Source organism: Carcharhinus amblyrhynchos, chromosome 6 (assembly GCF_965287045.1).
Source record: "Carcharhinus amblyrhynchos chromosome 6, sCarAmb.v2.hapA, whole genome shotgun sequence".
Classification (NCBI taxonomy): Eukaryota; Metazoa; Chordata; class Chondrichthyes; order Carcharhiniformes; family Carcharhinidae; genus Carcharhinus; species Carcharhinus amblyrhynchos.
This window is the reverse complement of record NC_137329.1, coordinates 113,055,813-113,079,806: the sequence shown is the minus strand read 5'-3', so window position 1 is coordinate 113,079,806 and position 23,994 is coordinate 113,055,813. Positions and strand designations below refer to the sequence as shown.

The following is a 23,994-nucleotide window of genomic DNA, read 5'->3' as shown; positions in this document are numbered from 1 at the left end:
TGGAGGTGTGGTAGATTGTGAGGAAGGGTGTCATAGTCTGCAGGGAGACTTAGATAGGTTGCAGAGCTGGGCCGAGAGGTGGCGGATGGAATTTAATGCGGAGAAGTGTGAGGTAATTCACTTTGGTAGGAGCAACAGATGTGTCGAGTATAGGGCTAACGGGAGGACTTTGAATAGTGTGGATGAACAGAGGGATCTAGGTGTGTGTGTACATAGATCCCTGAAAGTTGGGAATCAAGTAGATAAGGTTGTCAAGAAGGCGTACGGTGTCTTGGCGTTTATTGGTAGGGGGATTGAATTTAGGAGTCGCAGTGTAATGTTGCAACTGTACACTACTCTAGTGCGGCCGCACTTGGAGTACTGTGTGCAGTTCTGGTCCCCGCATTACAAGAAGGATGTGGAGGCGTTGGAGAGGGTGCAGAGGAGGTTTACTAGGATGTTGCCTGGTATGGTGGGGAGGTCCTATGAGGAGAGACTGAGGGATCTAGGGTTGTTTTCGTTGGAAAGAAGGCGGCTAAGAGGGGATCTTATTGAAACATATAAGATGATTAGAGGTTTAGATAGGGTGGATAGTGATAGCCTTTTTCCTCGGATGGAGAAAGCTAGCACGAGGGGGCATGGCTTTAAATTAAGGGGGGGTAGCTACAGGACGGATGTCAGGGGTAGGTTCTTTACCCAGCGGGTGGTGAGGGATTGGAATGCCCTGCCTGCTGCAGTTGTAAATGCGTCTAGTTTGGGGGCGTTTAAGAGATCTCTGGATAGGTTTATGGACGAAAAGGGATTGGTATAGGCTAGTGGGTCATTGTTTTTGTAACTGGTCGGCGCAACATCGTGGGCCGAAGGGCCTGTTCTGCGCTGTAATGTTCTATGTTCTAGTAGTGGCATTGAATGCCATTGTTCTCTCTTGCTGAATGATCATTGTGCGGTGTGAATGTTAATTATCACATAGACCAGAATTTACAGTATATGTATATGGAGTGCTTAATTACCTGACGAGTATCTTACCCAGTGCCTATTCCTGTAGTCCCATACATTTACTATAACTAATCTATCCAACCTCGACATCTTTTGATAATAAGGGGCAATTTGCATAGCCAATCCACCTAAGCTGCACATGGGAGTGTGGGAGGAAACTGGAGCAGACAGGGCGAAGTGACCCAAGGCTGAAATTGAAGCCGGAGCCCTGGGTGCTTGAGTGCTAAGTGCGGTGCTACGTGAAAGGAGGAAGATCTACCACTTTGGTGAAAATGGGGGCTAAAAGTATATATTTTTTTTAAAAAGTACTCGGTAGAATACAGTGCAGAGAAAAGCAGAGTTGCGATTTTAGGTTAATGGCCTTTCCTCAGTACAGGTTGAGAGCATGGAGAACACTGACGTAATAGAGGGGACGGACACATCCGCCATCTTGATGAGGGAGGAGTAGGTGTGTGCCATATTGATACGGGTACGAGTCGTGCATCCTCCATGTTGGTGAGGGAAACGTGGCGAGTTGATGCGTCTGTCATGCTGGTGAGGGCGCGAGTGTCCACCATGTTGATAAGGGCAAGGGCTGGAGGAATGGGGAAAGGTGCGTCCGCCATGCTGATGAGGGAAGGGCGACGGGAACCATTTTGGTGAGGGAGTGAAGCCGGTGGCGCCTAAAGGGCAGGCTTACTGACGGGGAGCGGGCGGTGCGGCTTCGTTCCGTGTCACCGAGGAGAACCAGTGTTGGCGGGAGCGAGGGGAAGCGGGGCCGGATTCCCCCGGGGTCCAGCAGCGGAGTGGGAGGGTAGCGGTAAGCCGGGCCTGGGCCAGGCGAGGGCGGGGAGGCCGCTGCGGCCTAGTGGCTCCAGCCGCTGGTGGCGAGAAACCGCGGGCTCGGGTCTGATTCCGGAAGCGGCGCCGCTCCAACAATATGTTCAAGAGAATGGCGGAATTCGGTCCTGACTCAGGAGGGAGAGTGAAGGTAAAAGAGTCCTTACAGGCTGGCGGGCAGCTAATTCTCCCCCCTTCTGCCCACAGCAAACAGGGGAAAGTCTGAATGTTTCTAAAATATATTCACAGCAATCATTAAGAGTTATTAACGCTCAGAGGCGGCATTGCAAACTGCCAGAGTGACTCCTTTTGTTGGAAGTCGGGCAGCATTGTAAATATTTCACTTTTTTTAATGCATGGTCTATGTTGTTTGGACTAAATGATCATCTTTTGCGTTGCCCATCCTTTGGGGGGGGAGGGTGGTGGGGGTAATAAACAGGGTGAATATCTCCAAACAATTATAAACTTAAACCTCTACCCACCCTGCAAACTCATACACACATCTCCATAACCTTATGCTCGGTTTCATCTGCCATTACTATTAGCAACTAAACTCCATGGGGACAAGAAGACAAAAAGCCACAATACAAGGACAAGGCAACACAAGGGACAACCAGGGTTGGACGTGAACTGAACGAAAAGTTGCAGAGCAAGAAGAAAAGGAGACATGTCCTCTCCTCTGTCTGACCCCACAAAGCATCATGACATTTATACTGACGGTCACCATTTGGTGCTGTCTGTAAACATTTGACACTTTGGATTGTGGTGGAACCAAGCAGGGAAGAGGCTATTTTAGATCATATTTTGTATAATAAGATAGGATTAATTAGCTTTTTATGTTACTTAATGGAAAATGGGTTGTTGCCCATCTCTAATTGCACTTGAGAAGGTGGTGATGGTGGACCACCATCTTCAGCTGTTGCAATCCGTGTGGCATAGGAATTTAAGTGATCTCAATTAGTAAAGAAAACGCAAAAGATAAATTAGTGAGATTTTAAAAATATTTGTTCATGGGATATGGGAGTTGCTGGCTGGGTCAGCATTTATTGCCCACTCAGTTAAGAACCTACCACATTGCTGTGGATCTGGAGCCACATGGAGTCCAGACCAACTAAGGACGGCAGATTTCCTTCCCTAAAGGACATTAGTGAATGAAAGCCAACAAATGGCTCTGGACTTGATGGCCTTCATCCTAGGTTTCTAAAAGAGCTAGCTGATCTTTCAATATTTGCTCGACAAAAATGGCACTGCTGGCAAGAGAAATTGGGAACTACAAGCCTGTTTACCTGACGTCAGTTGTCAGGAAAATGCTGGAATACATTGTTGAGGAAGTGCTTACAACAGTTAAAGTCATAATACTGTAGTAGTGGTGAATAAGGTGGCTCGATGTACAGGATGATCTAATTTTGAGTACCCCAAAAAAATCATGTTTTATTTTTGGTGAACCTCCCCTTCTTAACTACGACATGCTAAACTTGCATTATTAGTCAATCTCAATTTTTCACCTCAGAACTAGATGTTTTACTTACTGGCACCTTGTAATGGGGATGCAAGGGATCAAAACAGGCAATGTGGCCTTTGTTTCAAAGATGCACAGGGATTTAAGACATCCACACTCTGTATTGGATGACAATGACATTTTAAAATGGTGACCATCCACACTGCCAGGAATTCACTTTTTAATACTTGCTTAATAACTTGGGGACTCACCCTTTACTAATTTATTGGTCTGTTATGCTCAGTGTGAAATGCTTTCCTAAAATCCAGATAGATAACCTTGACTACTTCCTTCCCCATCAACTAGTTATGTCACTGGCTCAAGGAATTACATTACATTAGTCAAGCATGATTTCCTACTTCTAAAACCATGCTGATTCTCCCATGATAGCTCAGCAGCCATCCCCACCTCACCATTTGTGATGCTCCTGTGTACTGTCCTTCATTAAAATTTTAAAGCATTTACCCAATAGTTATAAGTATGGTTTAGCATTTACCCAATAGAAGTACGATTTAGCATTTACCCGATAATTGTATAAGTCAAGTTTATAGGTCCATAACTTGGTGGCGCACCCTCATCCACATTTGTCCTCCTTCCCCCACTCCTTTGTGATTTGGTTTGTGTCCAGTGAACTGTGAAAAATATCCCTTGACCAGGGATTCTTGAGCTTTTTCCTTTTGAACCACCGTTTCAGTGTTGCTGAATTTCTGCTGAACCCCTGTAAGACAACATAAGTAAAAGTTGGTATACAATTCAGCACAAGTATTTTTGTTTACTATAAAATTCCTGTGCTATTACCTTTCTGTAATTTCTTTTCTTAAATTTTGTGAGCGTTGTTGAAAAGTATTGGTTCAGCAATTTCTCTCACCTTTCCCCAACGTCACCATTGTCATTCCTTGGCGGAACAACCTCTTGTTTGTAGTTGTGCAATCTCTTGATAAATTTGGTCTGATATTATGGAATCCGTTATGCGGCATTTCCAGAGCTTGCTAGTAGTAATCAGAAGGCAAAATTTTAGAAAATTTGGAAATGAACTTGATGTATGTTTTGTGATGTGAAGTTTAAAGATATCTTCTCTCCATTGATCAAACTCCTTTACATTATGGCTCTGTTGCAAGCAGTGACCTCTGCAAATAGTATCGTCAACCAGGCTCCCAGGTACTTCCCAGTGTTCCTGAAACGTGAATAAGGGTTTTTTTTTTAAATATGCGTTGGTCTGTTTTTATTCATATAGTCTTTTGGTGTAGGGGCAAGATAATTATAGACATTTATAGCACAGAAGAAAGCCGTTTGACTCATTAGGTATAGAGTCCCTATAATGCCGAAGGAGGCACCGACAACAATCCCACCCAGATTCCATCCCCGTATCTCCATGTATTTGCCCTGCCACTGTCCCTAACACTAGGGGGTCTTTAACATGGTCAATCAACCTAACCAGTACATTTCTTGAATTGTGGGAGGAAACAGGAACACCCAGAGGAAACCCACGCAGACACAGGAGAACAGACAGTGTCTCAAAGCTGGGAATTGAACCTGGGTCCCTGGCGCTGCTAGGCAGTGCTGCTAACCACTGTACTGCCCAGGGGGAAAAAAATGTCTTCTTGGAAAGCCTCATTTGCTAACCAAGGAAATAACCTAGGCCAGGGCGGTCGCAGTGATGACTCCTAGCTATTAGACCTGATAAACTTGACTTGTGCTAAGTGAAGCTCTTGAACCCACACAGTACAGATGGATGGCATGCAATTGACAGCGTGTCTAATATTGTCTGACTCTTGCTTAGGTCATGGTTCCACAAGTGCCTTCAGTATGCTGCCCAGGTGTCCAACCTAAAATCAAGGCCAGGACAAAGCTGAGTTTAGGGCATAAGCTTAACTAAGGGCGGCAGTGGTTAGCACTGCTGCCTCATAGCACTAGGGACCCGGGTTTGATTCCCAGCTTGGGTCACTGTCTGTGTGGAGTTTACATGTTCTCCCCATGTCTGTGTGGGTTTCCTCCAGGTGCTCCAATTTCCTCCCACATTCTGAAAGACGTGCTGGTTAGGTGCATTGACCCGAAAAGGTGCTGGACTGTGGTTACTAGGGGAATTTCACAGTAACTTCATTGCAGTGTTAATGTAAGCCTTGTGACTAATAAATAAACTTCAGTGCATTCAATTCAATATATGCGCTTCCTCCTAAGAGTGCTTTAAGGAAGAACATCAGAAATAAGAATGAACGTGGGCCATTTGGCCCTTTTAAGCATGATTAGCCATTCTGCAAAATCATGGCTGACCATCTATTGCAGCTCCATCTTCCCACTCTAACTCTCATTGCACAGTTCCCTTAGCGACCACAATCTAATTTACAGGTCAAAGTTTAATTCTTGGATTCGGGTGAGTGTTGCAAATTGCTGCAGCTTTGCATCTGTGGTTCACTAACTCTTGATTTTGATCAGACTGTTGTAATTGTTCTGTGATGGGAGATATTCTTGAGTAAGATGCAGTTTATTCACTCTCAATGAGAAAGGCTGCTTTAGTGATTGAGGGGTGAACTGCCTTTAATTTGTTCCTCTGCATTGCTTGCTGCAATTCAATACTGAAATTTTTATTTCCTTGCATTCTTTTCTGTACTTTTTTTTAGAAAAGCTCAATGTTCCCTAATGTTCATAAAACATCGAGAAACTAAAACGTAATTTAATATTTGTACTTCTCCAGGGTGTCACAATAGTTAAACCGATAGTCTTTGGAAATGTTGCTCGTTATTTTGGAAAGAAACGAGAGGAAGATGGGCACACTCATCAGTGGACAGTGTATGTAAAACCATACAGGAATGAAGTGAGTTCTGCTATTTAGTCCTTGGTATGTATATTAGAAATACAGTAACAGTGTATGGAACACATTGTAAAGCATAATCTATAAATTGTTGTATCATACCTTACTCTGGTTTCTCTTGATCCTATAAATATTTTAGTGTCACAAGTAGGCTTATAATGAAGTTACCTTTTGGCCCATTGAAAGGAGGAAAGTAGAGTATGTAATTAGATCAAAGAGAACAAGGGAAAGTAAAGCCCTCCAACCCTGTGTGGATCATGACGTTCTAACTAAACTTAAAAAAAAAACCTGCCCTTACTCAATCTGTATCCCTCTATTCCCTCCCTGTACATGTACCTATCCAAATGTCTCTTAAATGTTGTTGATGTGCCTGCTTCCACCAGCACCGCTGGCAGCATGTTCAAGGCACCCACCACTCTGCGTGAAAAACATCCCCGCATATCGCCCTTAAATTTTTCCCCCTCTTGCTTTGAATCTTTACCCCCCCCCCTTGTAATTGACACCTACACCCTGGGAAAAAGCCTCTGACTATCCACCCTATCTATGCCTCTCATAGTTTTGTAGACCTCCTATAAGGTCTCTTCTCAGCCTCCATCTCTGCAGTGAAAACAATTCTAGTTTATTCAATCTCTCCTCATAGTCAACACCCTCGAGACCAGGCAACATCCTGGTGAACCTACTATGCACTCTCTCCAAAGCTTCCATGTCCTTCTGATAGTGTGGCGACCAGAACTACACGCAATCCTCCAAATGCAACCTAACCAAGGTTTCATATAGCTGCAACATGATTTTCCAACTCCTGTATTCAAAGTCTCGATTGATGAAGGCAAGCACGCCATATGCCGCCTTAATCACCTTAGGTACCTGTATTGCCACTTGTAGGGAACTGTGGGCCTGCAAACCTGGTTCCTAGATTACTTGTAGTCTCTTAACATAATAGATAGCTCATCTTCTTTAATTTAAAAGTTTTGCTTTTATGTTACTTTAAGCAATTGATTTTGATACTGCTTCACGTTTGTGATTAGAGCCTGGCACAAAACTCACCAGAAAATCAAATTATGACTGTTCCAGGTTTATAAAATTTCTATTCCATTAATATCAAGGCATAAACTTCACTTAGCATCCTAAGGAAACTTGCATTATGCATATTTCTCAGTGGCTTTTGAAATATCTGCTGTATACATTTCATTCTTCTAGCTAAGAGTGAGTAACTGAGTTACCTAGCAAAATTCAACTCGTGCTCCTACTTTACGCTACCTTAAAACAAAGGTGTTAAAATAGCACAATATCTAAATGCTCTTGAGCTGCAACAAGTGGCCATGTTGTTTAAAATGGCTATCTCAACTTAATGAAAATAACCAAGGCTGGGGTATTCTGAGCTCTGAGCTTAAACAGCTAGTCGCTGAGTCACGTGGATTAAGGGAGTCATTGGTTTGCTGCCTAGTCATTGTGCTTATGTTGCTCAGTTAGATAGAAGTTTTTTCCCAGGGTGGAAGAGTCTTACTCGGGGGGTACAGTTTTAAAGTGCGAGGGACAAGGTGTAAAGGAGATGTACAAGGCAAGTTTTTTTTTATATACAGAAGGTAGTGGGTGCCTGGCACTCGCTGCCAGAGGAGGTAGCGGAAGCAGATACGAAAGTGACTTTTAAGGGGCGTCTGGAAAAATACATGAATAGGATGGGAATAGAGGGATATGGTCCCTGGAAGGGTAGGGGGTTTTAGTTCACATAGGCAGCATGGTTGGTGCAGGCTTGGAGGGCCAAAGGGTCTATTCCTGTGCTGTAATTTTCTTTGTTCTTTGGCAGCACTCTCACAACTGCTTAATAAGGTTATGGGTTTAAGTCCCACTCTATGATCAGAGTGTTGGTAATACATATCTTCATGTTACTTTACCACTACTTTTAACTGTCAGATACCAACCTGATGAGCATAAATATTTCTTTTTGTGCAGGATATGTCTGCATATGTAAAGAAAATTCAGTTCAAGCTGCATGAAAGTTACGGAAATCCTCTGAGAGGCAAGTTTAAGCAAAAATACATCTTTAAATTTTTACAATTCTGCCAAATATATTTCAGTAAAAAAAATGCTGGAAATATCCAGCTTCATCAGCATCTGAAAACACAGGTTGATAATAAGAACATAAGAACATAAGAAATAGGAGCAGGAGTAGGCCATCTAGCCCTTCGAGCCTGCCCCGCCATTCAATAAGATCATGGCTGATCTGTTGTGGCTCAGTTCCACTTTCCCGCCCTCTCCCCATAACCCTTAATCCCCTCTCTTATCAAGAACCCATCAACCCGCTTCTTAAAAATATTTAGCGAGGCAGCCTCCACCACTTCAACGGGCAGAGAATTCCAGAGATTCACCACCCTTTTGTAAATCTGTTGCCAGAACTGGATACTCAAAGATAACTGTGCACAATAAAAATTGTTCAGTCATCTAAAATTGTGGTTACTGTGATCTGTGGGGCCTTCTGGACTAATCAAGATCCCTGTATTAAGGTGTTAGTAGATATTAAGTTTTGCCATGAATATAGTTTGGACAGAAAGCATGCTGTTTTTTTTTGTTAGCCACAAGTAGGCCTACATTAACACCACACTGAAGCCACTGTGAAAATCCCCTAGTTGCCACATTCTGGCACTGTTCAGGCACACTGAGGGAGAATTCAGCACAGCCAATGCACCTAACCAGCACGTCCCTACAACTGTGGGAGGAAACTGGAAGCAACACATGCAGTCATGAGGAGAACAAGCAAACTCCACATAGACAGTGACCCAAGCTGGGAATTGTGAGGCAGCAGTGCTAACCACTGTGCCACCATGCCAACCTATATTTATTTATATATAATATATATATCCCCTGAGCTGCACACAGATGCATCTAATCTTGTGATTTCAAAAATCTTTAATAATGATAAGTGATTTTTGTCTTTCCTGGTTGTGTATAGTTTCTAAAAACAAACTATAAAAATATAACCAAATCAAAAATTTTGTGCGCTTCAGCACTTCGCTGTATTTTGAGGATGAAAGGATTCCTTCTCATGTAATGCAGAAGCTTGGCTGATGTCTCACAGTTTGAATGTAAAAGGAAATACTGGACACATTTCTGAGCAAGCAGTTCACTGCTCCTACCTCGTGTGACTTGTTGTGGAAGGAGGGTTTGGTGATTATGATATTGGACTAACCACCCAGAGGTCATGAGTGTCGATCCCATCACAGATAGGAAATTGGAGTCAGTAAATCTGGTCATTTGTCAGCTAGCATGAGGTACAGGCATCATTTAACATTCAACTGGTTCAACAATGCCCTTGAAGAAAGGGATCCAGCCAACATGCGATTTCAGTCCCTCTTAATGTAGCTTTTAATATCCTCAGGCAACTAGTGATAGGTATTGAATACTGCCTTGCTGTCATCTGCGTCCTCAGAATAAATTTTTAAAAAGGCGATTTATGAACTTTCAATGGATTTGTAGAGATGAAGATATATTATCTTGTGGTTATCCTGCTCTATATGTTGAATGCTTCAATCTAGTAGGTTTATGTGAAACGTATTTTGAAAAGTTGATTTACCTTTCTTTCTCCCTTCTCCAGTTGTTACTAAACCACCATATGAAATCACTGAAACGGGATGGGGTGAATTTGAAATTATAATCAAAATCTTCTTCATTGATCCAAATGAAAGACCGGTAAGGAACCAGAACATTCCTAATTTCAGATTTAACAAAAATCTTGGTAGCAATCAATACCATTTATAGATGCTGTATCCTAAGTACAGCAACGTGGCTTTTTGGAAATTAAATGTCTCTGTTTCCGCCTTTTCACTCTCCTAACAGTCTCAGCCACAACTCCTCTTTTGATTTTCTTCCCTGATGCCCAGAAGAGGCAGAGTATAGGTGAGGTATCTTCCTACAGGGTGGTAGCAATCACTGTGAGATTGGGAACTGAGGAAAGGTCAGGGCTCGGGATAAAGTTCAGTCCATTTTACTCTAAAATTATGCTCTATCTGTCTTTAAAGATAGTGGGATATTTTCCCATTCTGTAACTTCAGCTGAAACTACAGAGAAATGGTCAAAGTTGCTGCTTGAATATGGGATAAACGCCATTGAAATTCTTCCCCAGTAATTGAATATTTCATACCAGATCATGCTTGTTGAGTGCAGCAGGAAGACACAGTGGTTAGTACTGCTGACTCACAGCTCCAGGGTCACGGATTCAATTCCTGGTCTGGTCAGACCCCATTTGGAATATTGTGAGCAGTTTTGGGCCTCATATCTAAGGAAGGATGTGCTTGCATTGAAAAGGATCCAGAAGAGGTTCACAAGAATGATCCCTGGAATGAAGAGTTTGTTGTATGAGGAAAGGTCGAGGACTCTGGGTCTGTACTCGGAGCTTAGAAGGATGAGGGGGGATCTTATTGAAACCTGCAAGATACTGTGAGGTCTGGATAGAGCGGATGTGGAGAGGATGTTTCCATTGGTAGGAAAAATTGTAACCAGAGGGCACAACCTCAGGCTAAAGGGACAATCCTTTAAAACAGATGAGGAGAAATTTCTTCAGCCAGAGAGTGGTGAATCTGTGGAACTCTTTGCTGCAGAAGGCTGTGGATGCCTGGTCATTGTGTGTCTTTAAGACAGAGATAGATAGGTTTTTGATTAATAAAGGGGTCAGAGATTTTGGGGGAAAGGCAGGAGAATGGGGATGAGGAAAATATCAGCCATGATTGAATGGCAGAGCTGACTCGGAGGGCTGAGTGGCCTAATTCTGCTCCTATGTCTTATGGTCTTATGGGTTACTGTCTCTGTGGAGTTAGCACATTCTCCGTGTCTGCGTAGGTTTCCTCCTGGCTCCGGTTTCCTCCCGGCTCCGGTTTCCTCCCACAGTTTAAAGATGTATGGTTTAGGTGGATTGGCCATGCTAAATTGCCCCATAATGTCAGAGGTACTAGCTAGGGTGAATGCATGGAGTTATGGGGATAGGGCCTGGTTGGGTTTGTGGCCAGTGTGGACTCGATGGGCCATATGGTTTCCATCTGCACTGTAGGATTCTAGGTTTCTAAGTACGTCTATTTAACCCAGTGCTTGCACAGTTTTACAATGCTGAAAGTGGTTTACAACAAGGACCTGCCTGACCTACTGTAGAATCAATTCATTAATCTACGCCTCAACATAAAGGCTTGAACTTTCTGACTGTGTGTATTAACTCCTGGGTGACATCTCATTTTATTGGTTTGCATTGCATTGTTCAAATGTTCTGTATTTAAGTAACTTACTGTGCTCTTTCTATTAAACAGGTGACACTCTATCATTTGCTGAAACTGTTTCAATCTGACAGTAATGTAATGTTGGGCAAAAAAACTGTGGTGTCTGAATTTTATGATGAAATGGTAAGCACAAGAAGGAGCTCTTGCAGGGTTACTGAATTCACAGATTCTTCACCAATTCAATAAAAGTACAATTTATTCAAATTAAAGGGTTGCAGTGGTGGTTTTCAAACTTTTTTTGTGAGGCTGAGAGTTCCCTGTAAATATTGCACGGTTCTCGGAAACCCCCTCCTAATTTTGTCAGAATACAAAAGTTGATGACCTTGAGTTTGAAACATCTTACTCTTTCAAAGTACACACTCAGAAAAATAAAACAATCTTTCATAATTAGGTGACTAAAAAGTAAGCTCAATATCTTCAGTTTTCAACTACGAAATTCAGATAATCTGACTTAAAATTTATTGCATTTAACTACTTTTGGATCTAGATTTTTCAAGATCCCACCGCAATGATGCAACAGTTGTTGACAACATCTCGGCAATTGACACTTGGAGCCTACAAGCATGAAACTGAGTGTAAGGTCGTGTTAATATATTTGTATAGTTAAATTAAATAAAATGTTCAATGATGTAATCAGGATCTTATTTAAAAATTACAATGTTTCTTCCAGTAAATTCAGAAAGCTGTCTGTAATTATCAGCAGAAAAAAGACTTGTATTTCTCTGTCCAGAACTAGAGAAATAGTCTTTTTTCTGCTGTTCCAAAGTGCTTCACAGTCAATTATGTATTTTTGTTTAGCGTGTCACTATTTAACGTACTGCCTGAATATCAAATACTGCAAGCTCAAAGTTCTTTGCACACAGAGCTATCTGCATGAAATAGTTGTAAAATAATTGGCATTATATTAGTAGGTGTGACACAGGTGAACGTCTCCAAATTATCGTAAATGATAAAGACTGATGTGACCAGTTGATTACAGAATTGTAACAGCGCAGGAGGTGGAGGTTATTTGGCTCAGCATGACTGCACCACCTTTCCAAACGAATGATCATGAATGCATTAGCAGGGCTGATATTTTAGTGCAGTACAGGAAGTGCTACACTGTCAGCGGCACTGCCTTTTAAATCGCACATTGATTTGAAGCTCTGAGTGTTTGTTCAGTTGGATGTGGCATAGTGGTTAACACTGCAGCCTCACAGTACCAGGGACCTGGGTTTGATTCCCAGCTTGGGTCACTGTCTGTGCAGAGTTTGCACTTTCTCCCCGTGTCTGTGCCCAGGTGCTCCGGTTTCCTCCCACAGTCTGACATGCTGCTTAGATGCATTGGCCATGCTAAATTCTCCCTTAGTGTACCCGAACAGGCACCAAAGTGTGGTGACTAGGGGATTTTCACAGTAACTTTGTTGCAATGTTAATGTATGCCTACTCGTGACACCAATAAATAAACTTGAAAATGTAAGTTCCCAATGCGTTATCTGAAGAAGAGCAGCAAGTTATCTTGGCTAATCAATGCTCAGTCCAAAGGAAAGAGGCTCTTCGACCCTGGTGCCTGTGCCAGCTGGAAAAGAGCTATCTAATCCAATCCCAAGATCCAGCTCTTAGGTTGTAACTCTGACTAAACTGATTAACTGATCATTTAACCTAGTTTTTGGGGCCTTGCTGTGTAAAGACCGGCTATTGTGAGGGTAATCAGTACCATGATTGTTCAACCAGTGTTGATGCCAAGCATTCCCTAGTTGAGTATAACACAGGCCAGCTGGAGAGTAAAGCTTCTACTAATCTGGGCCAACAATGTGTCTTAACCCTGCTCCCCCGAGAACAACATTTAATTTAAGATCATTAAAACCTGCTGTATGCTTCAGTATATCCATATGAAATATACTAGTCATTCATTTTCAGCTTGATTTGAAACTGAATGATTTATTGTTTTAAGATTTCTTACTGTTTCATAGATGGAATCCAAGTCCAAAGACAATTTATTTTTAATGTATAATTCACCCAAAAATTCAAAGCTACTGAAGAAGGAGCTTTGAAATGCAGGGAAATAGTTAGACTGGCAATTTTGTGACTATTTAAATAACTGTCAGCAATCCTGTACAAAAGTGAAATATAGAAAATATCTAAATGTCATAGTTTTGTAGAATTAATGGTAAAGTATGCTGTATTTATTTTAGTTGCAGAGCTTGAGGTGAAAACCAGGGAAAAGCTGGAAGCTGCCAAGAAGAAGACCAGCTTTGAAATTGCAGAGTTTAAGGAAAGATTGAAAGCAAGCCGCGAAGCCATCAACTATTTAAAGAGTGAAATCAAAAAGATTGAAGATGATGATCAGGGAAAAGAAACTTGAAAAATACCTATTAAGTTAACTAGAAATCTTTCAGAAGGATTTAACGACATTTGCCGAGGATAGTTTTGCTCTTTATAAAGCAAAGGTCTGCATTGTCTGCTGAATGACTGGAGGTCAAATTATTCAATCAAATTATACTTTGGAGAATCCAGAACTATTTTGTTTTTAATTTTGGAATGAACTCGTTTACACCTAACTTGAGAACCCTATCTTGAAGAAGCTAACTGGTTATCCAAACAGTATTGTCCAACAAAGAGGAAAAGGGAAAGAGTGTGGCTGTTTTGTATGTGGACTTCCTGTGTATGCATTTTTTTTATGTTTTATATTTAAGGTGTTAAAGTTGATTTTTAAAGCATATGTCTAAATAAATCAATTTTTCTTTAAACTTGCGTATGAATGCATTAGAGTGATCTTGAGGAAAGAATTGATCCTACGTTTTATGCATTATAATACTCTGTGGTATGATTATATCTTTCAGTGAACTGTATGGTTTTGTAAGTAAGATAATGTGAAGTTGCAGAGCAGTTCACTTTTTATTTTCAATATGTTATTGGGGAAAACATCTGCTAGGTTCTTTCTCTATTTAATGTACACCTTTTATGTGCCTCCACCAACAAAGCCTCTTAAAAATAAAAAAGCTCCTGATTTTATTTGTTTATTGGTGTCAGAAGTAGGCTTCCATTAACAATGTAGTTACTGTGAAAATCCCCTATTCATCACACTCTGGGGTCAATTTGGGTACACTGAGGGAGCATCTAACCACACCTTTTGGACTGTGGGAGGAAACCGGAGCAGCCGGAGGAAACCCTTGCAGACACGGGAGAACGTGCAAACTCCACACAGGGAGCGACCCAAGCCAGAAATCAAACCCAGGTCCCTGGTGCTGTGAGGCAGCACTGCATCTCCTCTGTCCCCTAGTATCGCAGTTCCAAAGGTATTGTTCAGATTCTTCAAATGGAAGCACTTGACAAGCTGTTTTCCTTGTCTGGCTCCTTCATATTTAATTTCTGGAGGAAATTTTAATTTGATTTTGAGTAAGAATTGATCGCTGTTGACTGTCCACACAAATGCTAGTTTGGTGCGAGAGAGAGGAAAAGACAATTTCTTGCCATTAAATTCAAATCATGTTCAATGAATAGACCAAAAGAAGGGTAGCTTACTCTCAAGTAGAATCTGACAGCAACACAAAAAAAAGGCCATAGCTCTGGGTTTACAGTAATCTGGCACTAAAGTCACATTGGATGCTCAGGTGCATTAGTTGGTCAATATTGAGCTGAGTGAGGTAATGCTGCCACTTTCTAAGCATGCTCATGCCAATGATTTATAATATTGTGTACAATTATATTGCCACAATGCAAAAATTGCATTGCAGGCACATAAAAGAAACAACCATAACATGGAAGGTTATGAGGAGTAATGATATAAATTTGGCATGCTCTTGGCTAGAAAATAGGTTGAGCGGTGTTGAATTACTGCTTTTGTTCAGGCTTTTGAAGAGGCTAAATGATGTGAGTCATAAGTTATTTCATTTTGTCCAAAGCAGGAGAAGCAGGGGACATGGCCTGTGCTTGAATAGGCTGAATTCAAAACTAATTTTAAGCAAGAGGTCATTCTGTGGAGTTGACTACTGTGGGAGGGGGGGGGGGGGTGGCAGTTGCGAAGACAGGTTCTGGAAACAGTATTGCTCAATTGCTGATCTCAAAGTTCTTTGTAAGACAGCCCAGATAGAGCAATATGGATTGTATGGTTGTACCATGTTAATAAATATGCTGCTAATGTTTTAACAAACTGATTAGCTTGGCAATCTTGCAAAAACATGTAAAATTATTAATTTTTAAATATTTTTCAGTTATGAAGCTTTCCTTTTTAATTTACTTAAGCCTGAAGGTCAGAGATACTCTGGAAGCAGCTTTGAAGTTGCGGAGTTCAGGGAAGAGTCTATTAAATAATCCACTGCATACAAATTATAGTTAAATGTTTAATGTTTTAGTCAGTGCAACTTGATCTCTCAGCTCAGTTTAATATCAAATTTAAACCAAGTTATGTACAACTGTTATACATTTGATTTTGATATGTGAATTTTCCCATTAAAGCAAACAAATTACTTTGTTTCAAACATGGATGATATTGAATCAAATCTAGTTGATTTAACATTTTTTTTAAGAGGTTTCAAAAGTTTGTATTTTGCAGTATAACACTTAATTTCACCAGTCATATTCAGATGGTTTCATTAAAATCATGCTACCTAATTAATTACACAAAATCCTACTTTATCATGTAATATTTCTATCTTTAACCTTCCTAGCCCTTCCATCACCAAATACCTACCCTTCAAGCCTTCTGTTCAAAAATTAGTATGCAATTCTGAAGTTAACCACTGGGAGGACATTCTGGAGTGCACATTTTTCTTTGATCCTCCAGTATTTAAATACTGGATAGTATGAGGGTCTGACTTTTGTCACCAGAGGGTGTTGTTCTCTTTCAAACATTGGCCTTCATGGCAAGACTGAAAATTCAGTTTGAAAAATATAGGGGGCGATTCTCCCACAAAATATTCTAAGTGTCGAATTCACGTAAAAACTGGAGTAAATCCTGTTGGTTTTTTTTAGCGGGATTTTCAAAATGAATCTCCCACACTCTTGTGTACTGCAGAGTGCTTTAACGTGAATCACGCTGAAAATCCTGTTCCCACTGGAAAAGCCAGCAGCATAGTGTTGAGTGGGCCACTGCGCATGTGTCAATTTGTCAGCGCTGAGATCAGCGCATGCACAGTAACCCCTGTCTTCTGACCTCCTGATTGGGCAGCCCCACAATCCCCCCATCACCCACTGTGCAACTGTCTCCCCCCCCCCCCCCCCAACAGCGCAATCGCAAGCCCCCAAGTATGTCCAGGCCCTACGCTGACCACCCCCTCGCCACCCAACAGCCCCGATCTCCTTCCCCCCTCCTCCACTGCCAAGGTGTCAACACCTGGATTCCCCTCCTTCACTCCAGCGGGGTCGGGCCACCAGCTCCCCATAAGTGGGGAGCCATTGTAAATTCTGCTAGAGTGAAATACTCCTGGCGGGAGGGGAGGCAAAGAGGCTAGTGGGCCTGGAGACTTCAGTCCCATGCCTGCTAATGAGATTCAAATTGTAGGGAAATGAGCTGGAAATCTGGTGTTGGGAGATGCAGGGATTCTCCCAGTCCATTGTGCTAAAAATGCAGTGCCGTAGGATGGGAGAATCACCCCCATTGTTTTCAAAAGTTCACTGAGTGATTTGTACTTGTGACAGATATTTAAAGTTTCACTTTTTAAATTGATGCAGGTTCAGAAGAGTTTTCTGAATGGACATTTGTACTTGCAAGATTATAAAAGTTGGTATTTTGGTGGGGTGTCTTTGATGACAAACAGATTAGCATTTGAGAGGCAGAACAGAGTATTAAAATGACAGTAACTAGAACTGTTTAGAACAATAGAAAAGATACAAAACAAACATATACACAGAATTCCTTTTCTTAAAAATGAAGGTCTTGATGATCTCTCAAATTCCCAACACTGTTACAAAAATAGTGCATCAGCAAACCACAGAAATAAAAATGACGATGTCATTTCTGACACCAAATGTTCTTGAGTCCCCTCAGTCAGATACACCACAACCAGATGCAAATGGTCTCGTCATCACACATCCTAACTCAGATAAGCAATATCTGCACGAGGGTTTTTTTTGGATCTTCCTAAGTGAGATAATGAATTGTGTGTCAATTAATGCCAGATGACTGGTGGCTTTGGGCCATGGTTCATCTTTACTCAGAACATGGATAGCGTCTCTGTTCAAATCTTTTTTTGTGAAGCTCCTAAAATTTAAGGGAGACTTTCATCCCTTCACTCCAGACAAACTGAAACCCAGAAATGTAAGATGTTTACTCTGTTCATAATGCAGATCCATCTGTCATTTACTTAGGCTATCTTCTCTCAGTGAGCTGCAAACCACACTCGGTCCAAACTGCAAACAATTCTCTTTGCAAATACCTTAATAATTTAAAACCAGAGAATGTTCCTAAGTTCCACCCATCTCCATGATGACATAGCCTCAAATTGACTTTTAGGTTAATGATTCCTCATTTACAATTTGGATCTGCTGAAGTGAATGGATTTTACTACTTTTCCGGGTTAAAAGAACAAGAACAAAGAAAATTACAAGGAACAGGCTCTTCGGCCCTCCAAGCCTGCACTAACCATTTTGCTCAACTGAACTAAAACCTCCTTTCCTTCTGGGGATCATATCGCTCTATTCCTATCCTAGTCATGTATTTGTCCAGACATGATGTGGGTATGCCGGCGTTGGACTGGCGTAAACACAGTAAAAAGTCTGACAACACCAGGTTTTAGTCCAACCTATTTATTTGATAATATTCTCACAAGCTTTCGAGGGGTTACCCTCTTCGTCAGGTGAATGGAGAGTTCTGGCCTCAGACAGAGCATATAAAGCACAGACAGTTTAGAGATTACTGATTAAAATGCGAATCCTTACACCTAACCTGCTGTTCAAGACCTGAAGTGGCTGATAATGTGAGTGGTAGGAGCACTGCTCTAAACTGTCTGTGCTTTATATGCTCTGTCTGAGGCCAGAACTCTCCATTCACCTGACGAAGAGGGTAACCCCTCGAAAGCTTGTGAGAATATTATCAAATAAATAGGTTGGACTAAAACCTGGTGTTGTCAGACTTTTTACTTTGTCCAGACACCCCTTAAAAATCACTATCGTATCTGCTTCCACTAGTTCCCCGGCAACGTGTTCCAGGCACCCACCACCCTCTGTTCAATGAATGCTTTTAAACTACTTAGTTCTAATTCTGTAAACAAAAACATCTTTCTGCCATTACTGCAAGGAGTGTAGATGTCCCATCTCCACTTCTTTAGCCAAGTAAGCCTGCCTGCTGTTTTACAATTTATTTTTCTGGCTGTTAACCTCTTATGTTAATGTGGTTCCAAGCTTGCATTAATTGCATTTATCCCATTTTCTACAATTAAGACTTTAATTCCCAAAAACAAAAGTTATATATTAAAATGGCACGATAGCACCGTGGATGGGCAGCACGGTAGCACAGTGGTTAGCACTGCTGCTTCACAGCTCCACGGACCTGGGTTCGATTCCCGGCTTGGGCCACTGTGTGGAGTTTGCACATTCTCCTTGTGTCTGCGTGGGTTTCCTCCGGGTGCTCTGGTTTCTTCCCACAGTCCAAAAATGTGTGGGTTAGGTTGATTGGCATGCTAAAATTGCCCCTTCGTGTCCTGAGATCCTTAGGTTAGGGGGATTAGTGGGTAAATATGTAGGGATATGGGGGTAGGGCCTGGGTGGGATTGTGGTCAGTGCTGATGGGCTGAATGGCCTCTTTCTGCACTGTAGGATTCTATGATCAAATAAAATACATGAAGCAGTATCTAGATATTCTCAACAAAGGTCAGTGTACTAACCTATCACATCATCAGGCCAATGTGCACCCGAACTAACGTGAAATAAGTAACTATTTCAATTTTGTGTGTGACAATCTTTGACCCAAAAGTAGTACAATAAGAAAAAAATTGAAATTTCTTCAAAAGAATTGGAGATTCTTTATTTTAAGAAACGTTTGAAAGGGCTTCTGTGTATTTGCATCACTTGTAAACGTATCAGCTATAATCTTGGATAATGGTAGGTAAATGGTCCATATGATCTGGCACCTCTTAACCTGGAAACAGTACCAACAGGAAAGAAGTTAAGAAAGTAGCCACGTGGCTGGCAAACACAAAGGAGAGCTGTAAGCAGCGGAGCTGGAGGCTGAAGGCGATCAGTACACAGATAAAGACAGAAAGAACACATGGTAAAATTGAGAATAAGCAAATCACCCTCAGTAACAGGTCAGTTTTTCTGTTTGATATAAAAGATAGGAGCTTTTAGGGGACACTGTGCAAGCTGGCTAAAAAGACCAAAATCTGGAAAGCTGTGAATAGTTTAGAGATGTTAAAGAGTTGGGTGCTTTCCTTGAAATGGCTAAATTATGATGTTATTAGTTGGTTGTATGAAAAGGAACTCTGCAAAGATTTACCATCAGGACTTGAGAAGTGTGCCTTGCTTACAATAATAATACCTATGAAACTCAAGTGAAACCTCTTGAGTTGATGGATATGATAGCTGAGCTACGCTGGGTGAATAAGGAACAGCATATTGTGGAACTATGGAGTTATGGCACGCTACATCTGTGCAGGGAGTGATGCAAATGCTTGTTGTTGCATAAGATGCACCTTTGTTGTGTAGATTAGTTGAAGTGAAATGTACCTTTTTATTTGAATATTACTTGCCTGTTAATTGATGTGCAATTTGCATCAGTTCTGATTCATGTTAAAGTAAAAGCTACTAAACGTGGAATCTTGTTGGTAATTTCATCACTTGGAGGTCATTGGGTAAATTTGATTATTTTGGTTTCTCCAAAGGATTATAACACTTGGAATTTCTGAGCTGTGGAGAGGAACTGAGTGATCAGAGCACATCACACATAAAATTGTAAAACATTAGTATTCTGAAGGGGAATTGCAAGGTCATTCAAACTGATGGAGCTGTGTTTATATTTAAGTGTCATGTATCAAAACTAATCATTATTAAATGAAATGAATGGTTGGCATTCTTAATGACAAGTCTGATTATATAGTCACTAAATATAATTTATAAAAAGAAACTAATCCCTCAGGGAACCACAATGGCATTATGAGTTTAGCCTAATAATACTGTTGCTTTATAGAAAAATTGTGCAACAGCTTCATAAAAATAATCACACTGAAAAGCTTAAGTAGAATGAGTATGAATAATACTTGAAAATTTTCTTGATCTAATACATCATCAGCTAAGATAAACTTATTGATTCAAACTCATTATCTGACATAAATATGCTGATTTAACAGGAGTATTTTTTGGACCAATATAGTTCAGACTCTTTTGTTAAATAAATCTTTAAGCATTACATAAACATTTTTAAAAATGATTTGAAATTGTCCTCTTTTTTAGAAGACATTGAAACATGCTGAGAATCATGTGGGCGGCACGATAGCACAGTGGTTAGCACTGCTGCCTCACAGCGCCAGAAACCCGGGTTCGATTCTCAGTTTGGGTCACTGTCTGTGTGGAGTCTGCACATTCTCCCCGTGTCTGTGTGGGTTTTCTTGGGGTTCTCCAGTTTCCTCCCACACTCTGAAAGATGTGCTGGTTAGGTGCATTGACCTGAAAAGGTGCCAGAGTGTAGTGACTAGGAGAATGTCATAGTAACTTCATTGCAGTGTTAATGCAAGCCTTACTTGTGACTAATAAATAAACTTTAACTTTAAAATATGACTCCATGAGTCATAAGCCCCTCACAGAATAACCATTCCATGTATGTGAGGTCAGACAATGAGTGCAAGCAGGAGTTTTATCATGAGAGAGAAGAAGGCATGTCATAGCTGATCCCCCTGCTGCCCCGAACTAATCCATAAAACCCATTTTTCAGCATGAGGCAATTGAATACTGTCAGGAATTGAAACTGCAATTTCAACTCCCAACTTCATATCTCTTTACCTGTCTAACTTAGGGATGCTGGCTTTGTCTCAATGTCAAGCTGCTCCACAAGATGCATTTAGCAAGTTAGCCATTGAGGCATTTCACTTTTAAGTTTAATCTATAATATCTTGAAAAATCTAATCAACCACTTAAATAGGTACTAAGCGGACAATTACAGATGTGTTTTAACCATGTTGTATGTTGGCCAGCTGTGATGAATACCCTGGAGTAAACCGAGTGACAGTGGCAAAAAGTTGACTCCAACATTGGGAAAGACCCAGTATAACTTCTGGAATTGAGCAGCAGAAAAAGGTGTTAATTCCGAATCCAGAATCAGACCAGGGAAGGCTGTGCTTGTTTCTTCTGTCAGATTGTCTCAATAGCCTTTTTCACCAGCAGTTGACATAAACATGTTTTCAACATCAACTTTGCAACACTTTCGACCTACCAGCATATTTATTAACTCTGATTCCTGGGAGTTATCCACAGGCGTCAGTGGCTCCCTTATCTCCATGGGGAGATACAGCCATTAGCAACAGTTTTTAACAATATTGCCTAAGGAAACATTTAACTATTTGAATTCATACCCAATACTCTGCCTTTATATATTTTGCCTAACACCTATTTATGCACCTAGACATCAATTTGTCATTGCCTATAATCAAGTCTATGCATCTTAGTTAGAGGGTCCATTTGCATTTGTGTTTTGCTGCAGTTATGGATTTGAGCATAACACTTTAATTTCTCCTTTTCCTCTTTATCTTTCCAGAAACCATATCCATCCTTTTGTCCATCTTGGGGTTGCCTACATTCATAAATCCCGAATCTTTGGTAATCATCATCTTTCCCACTCTCCTGCTGCCCTTCCAGGCTTTATTCACTTGTATCCTACAGCTTCTCTGTGCCTCTACTGGCATTTTCTGAACTGCCCTCTGATACAGTGACTTCTAACTAGCAGCAAGCCCATTTGTCCCATTCTACTCTCCGGTAAATACCGATACAAAGTAAGGATCTCACCTACTTCTGTGGCTCCACACTTAACTTGCCTCCATTGTCCTTGATTGGGCCTATTTTTTCTCTTGCTACCCTCTTGCGCCTAATATATGTGTAAAAAGCCTTGGGATTCTACTTGGCTCTGTTTGTTTAAAGACATTTCATAGTCCTTTTTAGCCCTCCTAATTCCATGTCTAAGTTCTTTCCTGACTTCACACTTCTCAAGGACTTCATCAGTTTTTAGATGCCTAGACCTATCATATGCTTTATTTTACCTTTTGACTATGCTTATAATTTTCCTTGTCATCCCAAATCCTGCGATTTCTATCCTTAATTTTTACAGGGACATGCTTGTCCTGCACTTCAATCAACTGGCCTTTAAAAGCCTCTCACATGCCAGAAGTAGATTGCCCTCAAACAGCCGCTCTCAATCCACATTCCCCAGTTCCTGTCTAATTTGGATGTAATTGACCCTCATCCAATTAAGCACCCTCACTCAAAGGCCACTCATCGTTATCCATGACTACCCGAAACCATATGGAATTATGGTCGCTGAGCCCAAAATGCTATCCCACTGAAACATCGATCACCTGGCCCATTTCATTCCCCAAAACCAAGTCTACTCAGTCATGGGCAGCATGTTAGCACAATGGTTAGCACTGCTGCCTCACAGCACCAGGAACCTGGGTTTGATTCCTGGCTTGGGTCACTGTTTGTGTGGGGTTTGCACAGTAAAAAGTCTGACAACACCAGGTTTTAGTCCAACCGATTTATTTGATAGTAAACTCACAAGCTTTCGAGGGGACTCCCTCTTCGTCAGGTGAATGGAGAGTTCTGGCCTCGGACAGAGCATATAAAGCACAGACAGTTTAGAGATTTTAGAGATGGTTGGACTAAAACCTGGTGTTGTCAGACTTTTTACTGAAATCTCTAAACTGTCTGTGCTTTATATGCTCTGTCCGAGGCCAGAACTCTCCATTCACCTGACGAAGAGGGAGTCCCCTCGAAAGCTTGTGAGTTTACTATCAAATAAATCGGTTGGACTAAAACCTGGTGTTGTCAGACTTTTTACTGTGTTTACCCCAGTCCAACGCCTGCACATCCACATTATGTGTGGGGTTTGCACATTCTCTCTGTGTCTGTGTGGGTTTCCTCCAGGTACTCTGGTTTCTTCCTACAATGTGAAAAAAACGTGCTGGTCAGGTGGACTGGCCATGCTAAGTTCTCCCTCAGTGTACCCGAACAGGCGCCAGAGTGTGGCGACCAGAGGATTTTCACAATAACTTCATTGCAGTGTTAACGTAAGCCTATTTGTGACTAATAAATAAACTTTACTTTTTAAGTATGGCCCGCTCCCCTGGTTGGACTGTCAACGCACTGTATCAAAAAAAGCCCTCCTGGAAACATCTAACAAATTACTCTCCATCTGAACCCCTGGCTGTAGGGCAGTCCCAGTCAATATGGCGGAAGTTAAAGTCACCCACCACAACTTAGTTGAAGGGTCAGTCATGAGAGGACAGAGGTTCAAGGTGAGGGGTAGGAGGTTTAGGAGGGATGTGAGGAAAACCTTTTTTACCCAGATGGTGGTGAGGGTCTGGAAGGCGCTGCCTGGGAGGATGGTAGAGGCTGGCGGCCTCACATCTGTCAAAAAAAAATACCTGGCTGAGCACCGGGCACCGCCGGGCCCCGGCTGCCTCCTCGCCCCCTGGGCCCGGGCCCGGGCCCCGCCTCCCTCGCCCTCTGACCCG

The 23,994-nt window shown here is 41.6% G+C and overlaps 1 protein-coding gene and 1 long non-coding RNA gene across 2 annotated transcripts; one reads left to right on the top strand and one right to left on the bottom strand.

Moving 5' to 3' along the window:
• The first annotated feature begins 880 nt into the window (after window positions 1-880).
• Window positions 881-15,341, top strand: yeats4 (YEATS domain containing 4). The gene is made up of 7 exons (XM_080191231.1): window positions 881-1,945; window positions 5,985-6,104; window positions 8,052-8,118; window positions 9,691-9,785; window positions 11,390-11,482; window positions 11,847-11,934; window positions 13,534-15,341. Exons 1-7 carry the CDS (start codon window positions 1,895-1,897, stop codon window positions 13,701-13,703), a joined length of 684 nt encoding a protein of 227 aa, XP_080047357.1. The 5' UTR covers window positions 881-1,894; the 3' UTR covers window positions 13,704-15,341.
• On the bottom strand, window positions 3,058-23,956 carry LOC145344232 (uncharacterized). The gene is made up of 4 exons (XR_013886845.1): window positions 23,905-23,956; window positions 4,392-4,466; window positions 4,161-4,281; window positions 3,058-4,010 (listed from the first exon to the last, which is right to left on the bottom strand). It is a non-coding gene; the product is annotated as an uncharacterized LOC145344232 (long non-coding RNA).
• Between the last annotated feature and the right edge of the window lie 38 nt (window positions 23,957-23,994).